A 17,718-nucleotide genomic window follows, 5' to 3' on the forward strand; every position below is an offset into this window, starting at 1 on the left:
CTATTTTACTGCGCTCATATGACAGACAGTTAGTGGTTGGAGCATATCTCTTGGGCCGTAGGAGCGTGTATTAATCCTGCTGTTTGTCCCATTACAACCAGCACTAGTAGGTCAAACGAACGACTGAAATGAATGAGTCACTCAGAAAAACGAAAAATCGAGTCAGTGAAAATATTATTTCGCGAACTGTACATCACTATTTCGGTTGCCTAAAGCCACCGTATCTACTCCAGTGGGCGTGTGGGTAATGTAGTGTATAAAACACGTGCGTAGTTTTTTTTTTATTGCCAGTTCAAACGTTGAAATATGGCAGGCCTGGAGTTATTGTCAGATCAAGGATATCGTCTTGATGGAAGAAAAGCTGCTGAACTGCGGAAAGTACAAGCTCGTATGGGTGTATTTGCCCAAGCTGACGGGTCTGCGTACATAGAACAGGGAAATACCAAAGCGCTGGCAGTTGTGTATGGTCCTCATGAAGTAAGTTTCTTGCTAAAATCGCGTGTTAGCAAGATACCTTGTTAGCTAACGTTACATAGATAACACGCTAGTTTACATACAACTGAGATTAATTAGCTATGGAAATTGCTTCACCTCGGCTAGCATTTCAGATCAGTTTGTTTATCCAACTTGTAATTTTTCCAACATAGCTAACGTTAATGTGTTCAGCCCCCTGGTTCTAGTCTAGAGAGCTAAACTAGCAACCCTGCACACTCCCACCTGTGCCTCGGGTCCAGACCTCTTAGTAGATGTGGTAGTATACACAGGGAGACTACACTTTCCCACCTATGGCCCAAGATAACGTGAGGGTGTATTACCGCTGCCACCAATGCAGTGATTGAGAATTAACAGTTGGCTCAATACCTGAAGAATCAGTGAGACTGCAGTTGGGGGGTTCGATAGGAGCGCATTTAAAATCAAATGTACTCTGTTCTCCAGGTGCGAGGCTCCCGCAGCAAGACACTCCATGACCGTGCTGTCATCAACTGCCAATACAGCATGGCTACCTTCAGTACAGCTGAGAGGAAGAGAAGACCCCACGGGGACCGCAAGTCCACAGAGATGAGCCTTCACCTCAAGCAGACTTTCGAGGCAGCAGTGTTGACTAATCTGTACCCACGCTCTCAAATAGACATTTATGTCAAGGTACCACACTATTTCAGATATGAATGAACTATAAAATGGGTTGTGGTGGAGTCTGATGCTATCCATAAAATGGTGAAATTAAAGTGGTTGTATATCCTGTCTTTGGGATTTGGAACCAATTTTAAATTTTGTTTGGTTAGTTTCATTTTCTCGGGTATAGAGATTTCTTCATCAATTTGAACCCTGAAACATGGGGTTTAAAAAAACAACCTAAATTGAATTAAAACATTTCACACTCCCTCTTCCTTCTCAGATCTTGCAGTCAGATGGAGGGAACTACAGCGCGTGTGTGAACGCCGCTACTCTGGCAGTAGTCGATGCGGGCATCCCCATGCGTGACTATGTGTGCGCCTGCACTGCAGGCTTTGTGGATGAGACCCCATTGGCAGACCTGTGCCATGCTGAAGAGAGTGGAGGGGGCACATCACTGGCCCTGGCATTGTTGCCTCGTGGCGGGCACATTGCCCTGCTACAGATGGACGCCCGACTCCACCAGGACCACCTAGAGACACTGATGGAGGCGGCAATGACGGCCTGTAAGGGCGTCAGCAAAGTGTTGGACGAGGTGGTGAGGCAGCATCTACAGGAGGTGTCTGCGCTGACTGGAGAGTGATGTAGCTTGGACTTTGGGGTAGATTGGTCTGCGTGAAAGGCAGGGAAGGTAGAGAAGCAGATGGAGTAAACTTATTTTTATTGTACAATCGTGTTATGCTTTTGTATGAAATGCTTTATTAAAAAATGAAATCTAAACCCATTGATGTGTTCTGTCTGTTTTGAATGATCTATAAACTTGACTGAGATGATTGGTTGACAGAGAGCCATAGATAAGGGTCTACATCAGGTAAATCAATCAGCAAAAATAAAACGAATGATTTGTAGCATCACCTGAACCGTGTGTTTTTGAAATAGATTTCTGTGAAACTTTGTTAAGGTCATCTTCCAAACCATCAGGGAGAGACAGTCATAAATGGCAATACTGTGATTTATATATACTGAACAAAATATAAACGTAACATGTAAAGTGTGTTTTTTGCTAAAGCGAGAGTTGAGTTGGTCCGTCACACAATAGTCCGGTAAGAAACTAGGAAAAACATGTTGCGCAGTATGGCCTAGCTGCACCTGTCATCTTGGGTGTTACCCTTACTGTGCCCGAGAGGTAGGCTCTGGCTTACAACTACACATTTGTAAAGGTATTAAGACGCATTGTTTGGTTGAAAATAAACACCGTTTAGGTATTTGCGCGTTCAACGTAGCTGGTTCTATGACGCTAGCTAACACATCTTCCCAATCGATATTGGGTTAGCAGGTACGTTAGCTAGCTAGGTTAACGATGTTGAGCGCTAAAGCTAACGCAACATTATTGAATATTATTGCGTGAGTCTTAGTTTCCTAGGGTCCAGCTGAGCCAGTGTGAGTGGTACAAGGCAACAATATGGGACTGCTGTCTGACCCAAACCAAAAGTGAGCCCTGACCGACCTTCTCACCTGTTTCACAATACACCAATTTGGTGAGTCCTTGTAGAATCCTGAGGGAGAATCCGTTAGGGAATGGAATGGAACTGGGCATCCTCCTGATGTACCCAATCCACTTTGTAGGGTATCATTTAAATTGTTCCCCTATAAAAGTAGGGTGAGTCAGCCTGATAAAGCCTTCTTCCTATAGCATATCGCTAGTGTCAGGGAAAATGATCTGCCCTTCCTATCACTGACCCCAATTTTGACATTCAGTGCGTAATTTACCTATCACAATTCCAGCTGTAAGAATGATATAATCCCCCTGTCCTCTCCCATAATATTCCTTCTGCATTTCTCTCCTCTCTTCTCTGTAGTGGGATGCCAGTGGATTGGCTGGTGTATACTATGCAGTCTCAAGGGCTGAAAGTGTTTACTCAGAGCTTCACCTGCAAACTTCCCTTCCCCGATGAAAACAAAGAGAGATATGCGAGTGTGTGCTAAGACAAAGATGTCTAAACATGCATTTAATTTGATCCCAGTGCGTGCACACTTTCACACAGACGCATTCTTTCCTCTCAGGCTTTATTTTCTTCTCTTTCTCTCACTCATCCTTTTCTCTGTTTGTTTGTCTGTCAGTCTCGGTCAGATGGTGCATGGCACTAACATTTATGGGATCCTGCGGGCCCTCAGAGCCCCTCATACTGATGCCCTGGTGCTGGGTGCCCCCTGTGGCGAGGGAAACAACGACAACCAGGCTGGGCCTTGCCCAGTACTTCAGGAGTAAGCATACTACTTACACAGACCATTGGAGAAGCACCACACAAGCATACACTCCTACCTCCTTTCTTTAATTAATCAGTCAATGATTCGGTCTCTTCTCAGGTCAGATCCACTGGGCTAAGGATACCTTTCTGGTGAATGAACATGACCTGATCGGCATGCAGGCCTGGCTCGAGGGATACCACCACACCAACACCAATGGTCATTACCTGCATCTCTGTAATGATGTAACCCTGTAATGCACCAGTCGTAGAGACACCATTATGGACTCTGTATGTATTCTAAATGTCTCTGTACCATCAACCCCAAACCTGCCACCACTGTGCCTCACTCTGGGTCCCCCAGGTGGTGACTGGTCTCTGCTGCAGGGGAGAGGTGGCTCCATCCAGGCAGCACTTTCTCTGGAGCAGTGCAGTGACATCATCACCAGTCTGCACCTGGTTCTGGAGGGGCTCAATGGCTAGCTGCCAAACCTGGACAACCTCTTCTAAGCCTTCTGCCAGAAGATAGTGAACCTGTGTACCATCCAGTGCAAGGTAAGGAGGAAATCCAAATGCCAGCAGTTACTTCAGTGAGTAATTTATTTGATATACTTGCAGAGGTACTTTGATTTTTTTTAAAGTCTAATAATAGCACACCACAAACATTTCAGCTTGTCCCTTCCTCTGTATTTGTGTCAGGTAAGGACAAGCCAGTAGTAACACGTTTAATTATCCGACTGCCCAGCTACAGAGGAATGACTGATACAGTACGTTGGGCTACATCCACGCGGCCCAGACCATGATGGTGTTGAAGCAGGCCAGCGGGCGACCCTGGGGGAACCACGGCCCATTCCTTAGATACCATATAGAGTGTTACGAATCCCTTTTGGCCCGACAGTCTAGGGGGGATGGTAATGAGACCCGTAACATAACTCATGCAAATTATTATTGTGACAAAGTAAAAGTGTGAACGAAATAACCACGACAACAGAAATCTACCGTCAAACTCCAGGTTTATTTATAAACACACGGTAATGGGGGGAGGGGGGGGGGGGCAGGAAAAGGGGCTGAGCTGGACCCAAGGAAAGAAACAATAAGTATTCAAAAACACCCCTAAGCTAGACTAGCCTACTTTAACAACAGCTAACTAACTAACCAAAAATACAGTGGGTGGTCCGCCCAGTTCTAACTAGTGTATTTAACAAAGTTCACCTACGGGTAGTGTATGCCCATGGGCGACTTGTCTTGGTTTCCCCTTTTCCCACCAGCAACAAACAAACACCATAACCAAAAACAATACTCACAGGTGATGACAAAGTGCTATGAGGTGCTTAAACAAAAGAGAGGTTACGACACAAAGCGAGAGTGAAACACAGAGACCTACAGACATGGCATTTACAGAGAGATTGCTAGAGATTGCTTGGGAACAAACAAATGATGGGGTTTTTAAACCATGGGGAAGGAACTGTGATAGGGTAGGAAATAGGAGGAGGTGTGTCTTCTGATTGATGATTGATTGTTGACTGATTGGGGAGTGATGATTTTCACCTGTGAGGGGAGAAGGAGAGAAAAGAAACACACACAGGATACACACACACACAGGATAACTGTATCCGTAACATAGAGACTGCTACCGTCAGGGGCATCAACACCTTCAGACAGTACAAGACCGACACCACCACCATCGGCAGGTCAGCTACTGATGTCCAAGCTTCAATTCAGATGATCAGAAAACATTTAACATTTTTGTATTTTCTATGGTGACATTTTCACTCTTAAAATTCCATGCAAATAAACCTGTGTGTCCCCCTCATCCTCAGGCTCCTGGAGGGGATATACCGGAAGCTGAACAACCTCCTGGAGCATCTGCACCAGTCCTACTTCTCATGCCCTCACTCTCTCACTTTGCCTCCAGTGGTTATTACATGCCCACCTTCGGCCAGCTGGCTGTCATGCTGCTGCATGTGTCTATCGACCTCTGGGACCTTGGGGATTCTAGTTTTATTGAACCATTATTTAACCAGGTAGTCCAATTGATGTCAGATTACCTTTTTCCAAAGGGAGACCTGGACAAGAGGGGAGGATGGTTGGAATTGGCTAAGAGGGGAGGATGGGTTGGAATACTTTCTCTGTCCTCCAGCTCAGGGATCCTGTCTATTGTTGGGTAACATAGATAAGACGTTTTATATTCATTATATGCTTGTGAGTTACTTCTCATCAGAGTGTCTATTTTTGGATAATACTGTTGGCCGGTTGCAGTTATCTGTTCTCTGTCATGGGGTCAGTTACTTGGGCCGCAGAGAGGGGAGGGGTCAAGCTCGTCTTCATATGTAAACATATCTTTTAAACCAATTATCTCTTGGCTCCACAATGTCTGTGTGCCAGTCACTGTGTCTCTGTGATCTTGTCCAGGAGGGGTGTATTTGATATATGCCTGTTCATGAGGATTTGTTTTATGGTCCTGAGAGCGAGATGAGAACATAGTTTAGGAGACAAAGCTGAACGATAATTTATAGCCAATGCTGTCTGGCTATGTGTGTCTTTGCTATAAAGGATCTCAGTTGCAATGTGTAAGGACTCCCAGATAATTAATTTATAGACACTGAATTGATCTGAGAGTCACAGGGTTGTGATGGAGCTCATATAATTAAAGATGGACTTTATGATAACTGACTTGTGTGTGGTTTGCTCTCATGATTTGGTAAATACAGGACATTTCCACGACACTATACTGACTCCAGTAGTGATCAGTCATATGACAGGGGTAGCTCTGTACACCCTCCCCATCCTCTCTCAGCAGATGGCTGTGCAACACTTTCCTGTGTCCGAGACTGAAACTGTGGTCCTCACTTGCTATTGTCATCTACACAGCCTATTGTTTTCTGGCACATTCATTTATTTTCCTTTGCAATTCGTATACAGCCACGAAGTGCTGGCGCATAGGCTTACTCTGATTTGATTGAGGAACAGCAAGCTTGACTGGTTTATAAATGGTTTGGAACTGTCTGAATAAAGGCGATCTCATATCCTTTACATTCACAAATCATACAATGTAGTTATGTCTATGATATCACATTGGGACAAGTAAACTAAAGTTCTAATTTGTATTTTTGATATGAAGTTCACCAGGACTTGCCAGACAGTGATGTTAAAGTGATTGACTCATCAGTTGCACACTGGTAGACTTTTTGGCTATTATCTGCAGGAACAATAGGTAGGCTAGTGGAGCGACACTCTCACACTGGTCCAAAATATGATACAAGAAAACAGATTGAAAAAGCTAAATGATACTTCTATGGTATTTTCAAAGATATTGATACAGGTCTACTGATTTAATCAACGTGTTGACAATGGAGTAGTCAACTGCTGATTTCTGGGTATCAAAGCCCATGATTAATACTTCCTTCATTCTTCAATCATACCTGTAGTGCAGATAGCTAAGAAAATGCCTCTTTAAAAGGAAGCTTGAAGCCTGTTGAAGTCAGCAGACTCTTACAAGATTCTTAAATTAATCTGTGGGTCAGATGTTAAAGTATTGTTTTTTTTAAAATAAATGACATACTGCAATTCACAGAGTTGCAAACACGAATTTAACACGAATTTGTCGTTTTCTCTTCTCTTAACATGTATGGACCCATATCTTAATTGTGCATCTATTCTATTTATTTGAGAGACCAATTTTTCCATTTGAAAAGTGCTCATCACACAATTTGTTTGATTTTAAATGTAACCTTTAATAAAATAAAAAACTATTTGGGCTATTTACTTCCATTTCTGTTTTAATTTGAAGAACAAACATTGTGGCAACATATCTTGCAGAAATATACTTTAATCTCAAGTGAAGACAGGTTAAATGTTAAAAAATGTTTAATGTTCTCTTACTTAGAAAATACTCATGATCATATAGGCCTAGACAATATCCCCAAAAAACAAACAATACACTGAATGCATACATTTTCAATTTTTTCCAATCTGGAAGGTAAACTCAAAAGTATTCAATAATTTTCGCTGTGTGGCTGGCTACTCTTCTATGTCTGGCTACTCAATGTGCTTGTTGAAAAAAAACTGCACAACCTGCATAGCTATCTTATCTCACACACTAAAAATATGCATCTATGCCAGGTTTTCCCCAATTATCACACACACCTTGAAGATACTGTGGCTGCTGTAAATGATTTCCTTTCACCATGTCCCTTTTTGTAACTCCAGCCTCAGTGACACCTTGCTCTAACATGAGTATTGTGATATGATCTAATCACTATCTGATCAAGGTTTGTTGCGTCCAGGGGTGAAAGTAGATTTCATTTCTTACTGGTACGGGACTCCCTGTGTGCACGCAATTTTTAATAGCCTAGGTGTAATCATAGAATGAAATATAGAAGGGCTTTCTGAGTGGCGCAGCGGTTACTATGTGTAACCTAATCACATGTAGTCTGAATTTATGCGTCCACTGCTGTCTGGACGCGTCTCGTTATCGGCCACTAATCTCTGCCTAAACCGATCCAGCAAAATAAATAGTGCGGGTACGCCGTACCAGTAAAAGTTGAGCGTATTACTAATTAACACAATGCCAAAAAAACAATACCGTTATTTAACATTACCACGTGTCAGCCACATGAAACATGGGCGGGATATGTTCCAAATTGCGTTGTGGTGCGACGATAACACTTACATTTTCATTTCACCCTTCTACACATTGTATTAAAATGGATCCCTTAACCATCCATTGTGCATTTTCATCAGATTAGCTGGTGCCTCCCTGTATGCACATTTTACATATATTGTTTAGAAATAAAATGAATTTCTTTATCTTAAGACAGTTACTGATGCCATAAGTCAGTATTGTGCTATCTGTCAATGATTTTAGTGGCCGGTATAATGATTATTTCAATGGTTTGACCATCCAGATCAGTTTACACTTTATTGATAATGTTAGCACCAAGTATAAACAGGGCTTTTGTCTACTCTCTCCCTCTAGGCAAGGACAGGTCACAGAGCAGGGCTGGAGGATGCTGAAGCTGGTAGCTCTACTATACCTGGCCATTTTACTGGGCTGCACTGCCCTAATCAATTTCTCCCTGGGCTTCATCGTGGCTCTGTCCCTGGTGCCCATCACTGCCTTCATCACACCACACACACCCAAATAATACTCTCACCCACAAGTTTCTCCCTGTGCTTCTTATAGAAGTAATACTTCTCAGTATGTGTCTTCTCATTGATGTTGCACTCAAGTTTAATGTCTAAGGGCTTGATTCAATCCGTAGCTCTGTAGATCAGCGTTGTAGCGCTATTGAAATTGAAAGGTTATTTTCCGTTTGGGCCGACATATGCAGTGTTTACCGTGAACTCAGTGCAGGTCTTCTGTGCTACGGATTGAATCGAGCCCTAAGGGAACAATGCAGTGTTAGTTCCACTGTTCCTTGAGTGCGAGGATATTGTGTACATGTAATGTTTCACTCCCTCCTTCACTGTCGAAGTGTTGTCGACAGTCACGGTGCTCCACTGTTAAGTTTCCCTACCAGAGTTCTGTAGTATTGTCTTTACCCTCTCTCCATCTGCAGCCATCATGGTGCTGCTGAGCCCGGCTGCACTCTGCTCTACTGCGTCTCCCTGCAAGACGGTTGGATGCTCTTTCTGTCCGTCATCTCATAGGGCATTCTGGACCACGCCCTCTACGACTCATTGGTCTATCCGCTCCTGGCTCTGCCGATCTACCCCTGCTGGCTGCTGCTCTGGAACATCCTCTTCTGGAAGTAACAGGGGGAAGACTGGTCCCAGACCTGTCTTTATGGGAACTCCACCTATCCTGAAGTATGAAATGGGTTCTAGACCTGCATTTATGGAATGAACTGAGGTGTGCTCAGGTCTGACCTTTCACCAAGGATTAAGACTGACTGACATGCCCGGGAGTGGTTAAGTGCATTAGGTTGGGCTTGTGTGGCAGAATTACAACTATAAGGTTGTATTGGGTTCAGGCTTGTGTGCATGGGATTGTTTTGGTTTATCATACCCAAATACATACCTGCAACTATTTTGGATGTTTCTTAGTTATGTTAGTGAATATTCTGCTAGTTGATCAAACTGAACAACAGTACCACTGACATTGGAAGGGACAAAAGAGAATGTTAAGGAGGCAGCACCATCCTACTGCCAACCTCATGGTAAATAAAGCCCCCCAGAAAACATCCATAATTGCATCTACTGTATGAACTAAGAATTGTCTTTACTTTCAAATGTTTAGAAAAAAGTATTTGAACTCATTTATAAATGCTCAAATAAAAACTTAATTCAAACTTGATTAACTTACATTTATTCAGTTAACACCATTTTATACAGTCATGTTTCTGACAAAACAAAACATTCACTATCACAGTCCAGACAGAAACGTATTGGAAAGTAGGTGAAACGCATTACACGTCAACATTAACATTGCCAAACATTCTGTTAAACACTAAAATACAATGTTATAAAAATAAAAGCACTTTAAAACCCTGTCACTTCCACAGCCTCCTAGCAAGCAATTCCTCTCCTATAAAACAATATGGCACCAACCAATGACAGACAAGACCTGGGCCTGTATTCACACTGAGGGTGCCTGATTAAGCTGAACCATGAACAGGCAAAAGCGGTGAGAGAGAAGCGCCAATCTCAAATCAAACAGCAATCTGCGCCGCTCGGTCATGTTGTCAACAAGGCATCCTGATGCATCGTTCAGAAACATCTTTTACATAAAATACCAGTTAGAATTTAACTAGTTTTCATTGTCAGTGTTTTTTATCCACGCAATCATGTTTGCATGTGAAAACACAGAAGCCTCCTCATTACCCCACCTGCTTAACCTACATCATGGTTGCTTTGAGCTGACTTCACCGTCAAAAGAAGGGCACCTGGCTCATGCTCGGTTCCAACACGAACGCAATCAACTCTTACCCGGTTCACCGGGGGCATTAATCAAATCCCCTCATTGTCTCAGAGTAGGAGTGCTGATCTAGGATCAGGTCCCCCATGTTGATTTAATTATGATCTAATCTGATCCTAATAGGGCTCACCCCATTTAGTCAACTGGTCGATTGTTTGGGCGACCAATATTTTAGCCGAGCAGTCAAATGTATTTTTTTATGGCACACAAGACCTGTCTGATTCGCGCCTGTCTCGATGTACAGATCCATTGGAGGCCGCGAGGATGGCACACCCGTATCACCAGTAGTACATTTACCGTTAATTTATTTACGGTAGTTTCTGTGAATGCATTCATTATTATTAGTCTTTTACTGTTCTCATTGTCAAAGTGGACACTGTTTGCAGAGCGCACAACCTATGGTACACTTGTGAGAAACAAGTTTAGGTTTATTTCATTCCATTTTTTAGTTGTCAATTTACTCAGTCTTTTTGTTTGGAGCACTCAATGTTGAGTAAAGACATGCACCTGATTACGCATAGAAGTCAACCAAGGCTACCTGGCAGCGCCATTAAAAGCAGCAGACAAGCTCAGTGAAAATAGTTGATTTTAATAAAACACATAGGGTGTGCCTATATATATATATTTTTTTTTACCAATCGATTGGTCGAAAGAACAGACTACTTTCGGTCGACCAATATTTTTTGGGGGGTTGGGACAGCCAGCACTCCTACTCTGAGACTGTTTGAATACAGGCCCTGGTTTTAAAAACAGCTTTTTTCAGCTTTCAAAGTATCAACTTTCACAGTTGGCCAACTTCAAATATATATAATATTATCTCATCTGAGATATATCAGGTAGAGGGATGAGAGAAGCACCACCCACCCCTCTAAAATAAATATTAGACTAGTCCCCCCCCCATCCCTTATGTAAAATAAATAAATGGTAAAGTCTGCCACAAGGCAAAGGATGCTGACTCATGTCCACAGAGTCAAAAGCCAGCTCATTGACTATACAGGTAGTTCCTTTTGTGAGCCTCAGCAAGTGGAGTTCCATGTCTGTGCTGCAGCGTCCAGAGGTTTGTCATCATAGTATGTCAGTAGTGGTGGTGAGTTTGTAGCTCTAAGTTGGTGTGTGAGTGATCAGTCTTCCAGATTATTGTATAGGTTACGGTTGAGGCAGTTAACTGCTCAATGCACTGATCTGCTCCTCTCTTCTTCCTTTCTCCTTTATCACACAGATGAGAATAAAGAAAATAATGTAGTTTACTAAAGGGAGAATAAACGGTGATGTGTGCCATCTGTCTGTAGGCATCCCATAGATACAGTACCTGTTGTATGCGGCTGTGCTTGCGTGAGTCAGGTCTGGCTGTACTGCAGATCTCACAGCCTGGTCGGGTAGGCTTGTTGATGAAGGTGCAGGAGGGACACGCCCATTCGGTCTGCAGATCAGAAGGACAGAGAGGATGTGTGTGAGAGTAGGAACTTTCTATTAGTGTATCACAACCAGTGAAATCCGAGCGGGAAACCAGCTACATGGAACTATCAAGTAAAGGAAGAGTAGGCGCTTAACTCGATCATCTTGCGTAAAAACTGTCAATCACAAATTTAAACATCGGGGTTGACCTGTGTTTTACTGGCTTTGCTGGGCTTATCAGGTTTATCTTTAAGATGCAGCGTCTCCAGGTTGAGGGCGTCTCGGATCTCGCTCGTACCCAACCTCTCGGCCCCACTTCCGGTGCTCCCTACAGCCAAGCACAACAATGAAAAAGGAGTTCAGTCATGCATGAGCATGTGCGCAAGTGCATGCCAAGAGGTAAACTTACCCTGGGTGTTGTGGCTAAGCCTGGAGGGCAGGGTGCTGTAGCCCCTCCAGTCCTGGGAAAGAGGCCCGTTGCTGGTAGGCGGAGATGGGGTGAGGTGGGCACCCTCCTGGTCCTGCTGGAATAGCTGGCGGGTGAGGCGGGCATGGCGGGCTGAGACCAAGTAAAGGTAGGCCGTATCCCCATCCCTCTGGACCCCATACGAGGCCAGGGACCTAGGCTCTGTGCACAGGCATTGTCCAATCACCCAGCGCTGCACGCGAGGGTGAAAGCCATACTCCAAAAACACCTGAGAGAGAGCAATGACAGAGGAGAGAATGATTTGTGGACAGTTTCATTTGCCGAATGTAGCCCAAGTATTCTAGCAAACAGAGACAGAAATGTATCTGACCTGCTGCTTGAGTGCTGCGACAGTCATGTGGGGAAAGACTTTCACTGTGACGCAACAGGAAGAGGAGATGTCTTCCACTGCCACAGACAAACTGCAAGAGACATGAAACTTCATTAGCACAAATTATCCATGTTCTTTCGGACTACTCCCAAGCTACTGCCTGTTATTTCTCACCTTATCTCTCCTTCGGCATAACACTTCTCAGACAGTTGGATAGTGAGCACTGCCTTCTGACGAGCTAGAGCAGACGCGTGCTGAGCAGCGCCCTGGCTGTCACCTGCCTCGATCGCCCGGGCAAGCTCCAAGCACAGCTCCTCTTCAGAGAGAGAACATGTTCACTCGCACACAGAAAAATTTACCCTGTGTAGTCTTGCAAATGTGGTAGAAAGAGAGAGTGGGGGAATCGTGTGGTGAGGGTACTCACCAGTGAGTGGTAAGGAGGCTGTGCTGCGCTGTTCTAGAGCTGCTGCTTCGTGCTGCTGTCGGTCATCCATAGGATGTGGGGAACTATTTACAGCAACTACAGTGAGGGAGAGAGTGGTCAATTGTGCTAGCCATAGTATGGTATACTAGGAAGACACTCTTCTAATACACAATAACATGAATGCATCTAAGCAAGCAGACAAGAGGAAAAAGACTGCCATGCCCTCTGACCTCTGTGTGCCTCTCTTAGTGATGACATCACCACAGTGGCCCACTGCTCAGCCTCCAGGTCACAGCGGAAGTTGAAGCGGATACAGTCATGAGGGGGCGTGGCCAAGCGCATCTCGTGAAGGCATGGGGACTTGACCTCATACTGCACAGAGCGCAGGTCAAACTCCGCAATGAACTGGGAGAAAGAAATAAAGAGAATAATTTGCTTAGATCTCTAATCTTTGTGGACTTCGTGGATATGGACCTACTTCACCTTAGAGGGACAAACTGTAACCCCAGTGGCAATGTGCTAACTTTGATGTTTAGTTGTTTACATGCTGGAATAATCTTCCATAAAGAAAATGTTGTCTTCCCTTGTACAGACAAACACAAGGACAGATAAGTAAACTGTAATCACCACAAGACATCGGTTCCCACCAATGGGATTACTGTAGTATTTGATTAAACAAGATTCCAATTCAGTGACTACTGTATTTTCTGTAAACAAATGTTGCTCCAACAAACAAACAAACAAACGCGTGCAATTTCTCATGTCAACGCATGAAATGTATTGCATGGCATTATATCAGGGGTCGAGATACAGTAGATCTAGACGTTACAGAGCAGTGTATCTTACCACACTACGGCCGCTTCCGCTAATGTCCCTCAGTGCTAGCCGAAACTCTCCAGCTTTGCTGGGGTCCATGCTAAGTTGAAGACGGAGAGCCTCATCGCCAGCTCCAGGGAGGCAAAGCGGTCGAATACCCGAATGGCAAACCGACACCCGTACCGACATCAAGACGGTATTGCAGTTAGCCAGCGCGGGCCCGCCATGTACAGACTGGGACGGGGCTGGCACAGGCGGTTTACCCCAACCGCCAGAACTCAGTGCCATATCCCACAAGCACAAAAACAGTTGGAACCTCCAAAGCACAACGGTAGTTATGTCGGTATCGCTAGTTGTATCAGTCTTGTTTTTTAACAGCCTACATGTTAGTAAAGTGATAGAGTTTCATTGCAGATATCTGGCTTGTATCTCTCCTAGCTACGATAGCGAAACGAAACAGCCCCTCCAAAAAAAATATCAAAACAGGAAGTAGCTTGGTTCGTTCTTTATTTACCTCCGATGGAAACCGGTCTTAATAAACATGGTCCGAGATCGAGATGGAAAAAAACAACAGCTTTTGCACACCGTGTTAATTAATGCAACGTTAATGAATGCTGTATTCGGTATTATAATAATATATCCAATGACAAATAAGTATATTATTGATAATGAGGAGGAAAACAATCAATTATACTTAAAGTGAGTATAATACAATAATAACGCGTTCACTAGCGATATTGAGTCGTTTCATCTTACCGTCCAAATGGAATCTATGCAACTGGCTATACACAAGATGGACCACAGCCTGCCGTTTCCAACGGGAACAAATTAGTCATAGTGGGCATTGGCATTTAAAAAAAGTTTTGCAAAGGGTAAAGTCTACAAAACTTAGTCCACTCTGTTCATAACATATTCTAGTTTTGAGAACAGAAAACTGTATTGAGATCAAATGTTTCATCGATGACAAAATTTGGGGAATGTCGGCCAAAATCCATCTCGTTCCATCTTCTCCCACTGCTGGCCAGTGGGCTTCCTCTCACAACCATATTTGGTAGTGAGGGGAAACGCCAAGTGGATGCTTCACATTTATACATCCGGGTGAAATAGCTGTCTCATTGTTCTATCTGTGCTCATATCCCCCATGGACTGGTTTGTACATAAAATAATCTCCATTCATGCTGCAAAGTAGAGTTCTGCTACCCGACATTAAACTTCATGTTAGGGGTGGGTAAGGCCTGTTTTTAATCCATAACTAAGGTACGGGCAGGGCTCGGGTATCACTAAATTGATCAATAACATTTTGAAGCCGAGCCATTTGCTCATGCTCTGCTGCGCAATACAGTCATATCTGACTACGATCTGAACCAGAATATGGCTTTACAGGACACATGGAATATGGCGATTCTCCTTAAGCCCAGGAAGCAACCGTTCAACTTGCCATTCACCAGCTTTTCAAGCTTAAAGGGAAATTTCACCCTTGCTCTGCCACGGCATATAGTCATTACTATATTAAAAACATGACATTTTTTATCTTAAACATTATCCAAACCGCAAGCTAGAACTAGCACATTTTCATTTCACTGGTAGAATTATGAAGTTTTGACTTCCTGTATATTTGTCTGCTCATAATGAACCACAAAGTCCGGCATTAATAGCAAATGCAGATACTGCCCACTAAGGTAGATGGGGCATGCTCACAAACTTGGACGATGGCATTGTGTACTTCAAATGAACAACATCCCAGCAATCTCAGAACTTCTGTGGGACCACAGAGCACCTTTCAGACCATGTAATCAATTTAATACTCAGGTTATCTGGAGTCATTCCACACAACCTGCTGAAAAACACCCCAAAGTGGCGGCATTTTGGGTACAAAAGCATGAGGGAGCGGGCACACATTGCGATTATGGAGCACAAGATTGTGGGACAGAAACCAGCAGGGGACACCGAAAGGTATAAAATCAAGACTCCAACAGTAATGACAGCACCACCTCATTCTTCTCTCTGAAAATTCTCAAAACACAATAAAAAGACATGTCTACAAAAAGCCCCTGCAAAGGGCTACTATTGACAAGAATGATCTGTCTAAGTCAATGGGCTGGGGGAGGTTTAAAGACAGTACTTTTAACTGAGGCAAGTTTTTTGGGGTTGTGCTTAGACCAGCATTTCCCAAACTTGGGTACCCCAAGGGGTGCACATTTTGGTTTTTGCCCTAGCACTACACAGCTCATTCAAATAATGAACTCTTCATCAAGCTTTGATTATTTGAATCAGCTAGGGCATAAAACCAAAATGTGGACCCCAGCCCATTCACTTTGTTGACTGATCTTTCCTCTCAAAAGCCCCTCCCAATGTCCTTGTCCCTAAACAATACGCTAGCTAGTCCCATTTGGTTGACAGCTTTACCAACAAAGATGTGTTGCCCTACATCCCTTCCACAAAATGTGTAAAATACTAACACCACAACCATTTCTTTCCAGGAGACATGCAGTACCAGCAAATCTTCTGCAAGAGGTCCAAAAAGTTGGTGGTTAAGAAGACCTACACCGCATTCGGTAGAGTCTTATCCAGCTGGCCGTTCACCGCAGACAGGACAAGACCATTCGCCATAAGCACAAAGAGTCTCAGCTTCCCCAGCCCACCATGCCAAACATCATTGCCAGTGTACCGAAGCCGGATAAAGGACTATCGCTGCGTTTACACAAGCAGCCAAATTCTGATTTTTTTTTTTGACTAATTGGTATTTTGACCAATTAGATCGGTTCTGAAAAATATCTGATGTGATTAAGACCAATTAGTGGGAAAAAGATCAGAATTGGGCGGCCTGTGTAAACAAAGCCAGTATTGCTCAGCATAAGACCGTGTAGAACCACCATCAAATAAATATGGATATTTTCTATCAATCTTCGAAATTTGTCTGTCTTTATGGATTCACAGAATATATTTCTTTAACCTGTACAGGGCTCTGGAGTATCAAACAAATGTTAGGCATTATGATATCTGAAGAATGTTTATTTGTCCAAATCTAAAATACAGGGGAGTGTACACTATTTAATGCTAACTCTTGAGAACTGGGTATTTAACAAGAATGTTATATGGTAAATGAAACATACATTTGTTGTATGAACAGTGTAATACACTTCACTGTGTCTCATGTGTAGAGACACACAAGTGCAGAGAACTGTAGCTACAGATTGTTACAACAGATAATGTCATTTACCCAAAGATTTTTACCAATATCTTGTCTATTTCAAGTCTTCTCTCATTGATCGAGACCGGTGGGTGTCCACCCCAAAGTGCTGTGTCCTGATTTAAATTTTATTTCTAGGCAAGTCCGTTAAGAACAAATTCTTATTTACAATGACGGCCTACCCCAGACGACACTGGGACAATTTTGTGCCGCCCCATGGGACTCCCACTCACAGCTGGTTGTGATACAGCCTGGAATCGAACTAGGGTCTGTATGCAGTGCCTCAGACTGCTGCGCCACTCGGTGCCCCCATGATGACAGATACCTGTCTCGATCAATGAGAGAAGACTTGAAAGAACAAGATGACATTGTACACATTGTTGGATTACTTAAATGGAGCAGTTAAATAAAACCTTTTTTTTATTAAATGGAGCAAAAAGAGTAATGGAGCATTTTCCAAATTCAAACTGACCCCCTGCAACTGGACACGGACATTTTATGTTTCCCCGAATCGAGGACGAAGACGGCATCGCTAAGGTTGGTAGAAAATTCTCTGTGCTACAGCAAACAGTATTTATCCTGTAATTTCGAGGAATGGATACCAACATTTTTGGTTAAATCACATTCTCTGGTGTAACAATCTGTAGCTAAGAGAGCTGGTGGTCATGAACGAAATTACTATTCACAAAGAAACATACAGTATGATCAGGGAATACGTGTAAAGCTGTGGGAGGAGTGTTGTTATGATCAAACTGCCATTCAGCTCCTCATGAGTCATCTGCTTGAAGTCCAGCATAAAGTCTCATCCCTCGAGTGGG

At 43.4% G+C, this 17,718-nt stretch overlaps 2 protein-coding genes, 1 long non-coding RNA gene and 1 pseudogene across 3 annotated transcripts; 3 read left to right on the forward strand and 1 right to left on the reverse strand.

Annotated features, from left to right (window-relative positions):
• Nucleotides 1–272: 272 nt before the first annotated feature.
• exosc4 (exosome component 4) lies at nt 273–1,897 on the forward strand. Its single transcript, XM_029623491.2, has 3 exons — nt 273–477; nt 937–1,143; nt 1,397–1,897. Exons 1-3 carry the CDS (start codon nt 307–309, stop codon nt 1,754–1,756), a joined length of 738 nt encoding a protein of 245 aa, XP_029479351.1. The 5' UTR covers nt 273–306; the 3' UTR covers nt 1,757–1,897.
• Nucleotides 1,898–2,237: 340 nt separating this feature from the next.
• Nucleotides 2,238–9,116, forward strand: LOC115101766 (glycosylphosphatidylinositol anchor attachment 1 protein-like; annotated as a pseudogene).
• Nucleotides 9,117–9,653: 537 nt separating this feature from the next.
• LOC115102982 (ranBP-type and C3HC4-type zinc finger-containing protein 1-like) lies at nt 9,654–14,179 on the reverse strand. The gene is made up of 9 exons (XM_029623492.2): nt 13,741–14,179; nt 13,125–13,299; nt 12,895–12,990; nt 12,645–12,786; nt 12,471–12,561; nt 12,083–12,368; nt 11,883–12,001; nt 11,588–11,698; nt 9,654–11,484 (listed from the first exon to the last, which is right to left on the reverse strand). Exons 1-9 carry the CDS (start codon nt 13,996–13,998, stop codon nt 11,440–11,442), a joined length of 1,323 nt encoding a protein of 440 aa, XP_029479352.1. The 5' UTR covers nt 13,999–14,179; the 3' UTR covers nt 9,654–11,439.
• A 170-nt stretch (nt 14,180–14,349) lies between these two features.
• LOC115102983 (uncharacterized) lies at nt 14,350–16,613 on the forward strand. Its single transcript, XR_003859522.2, has 2 exons — nt 14,350–15,663; nt 16,191–16,613. It is a non-coding gene; the product is annotated as an uncharacterized LOC115102983 (long non-coding RNA).
• Nucleotides 16,614–17,718: the final 1,105 nt, after the last annotated feature.

The sequence above is a fragment of the Oncorhynchus nerka genome, linkage group LG20 (genome assembly GCF_034236695.1).
Source record: "Oncorhynchus nerka isolate Pitt River linkage group LG20, Oner_Uvic_2.0, whole genome shotgun sequence".
Taxonomy (NCBI): domain Eukaryota; kingdom Metazoa; phylum Chordata; class Actinopteri; order Salmoniformes; family Salmonidae; genus Oncorhynchus; species Oncorhynchus nerka.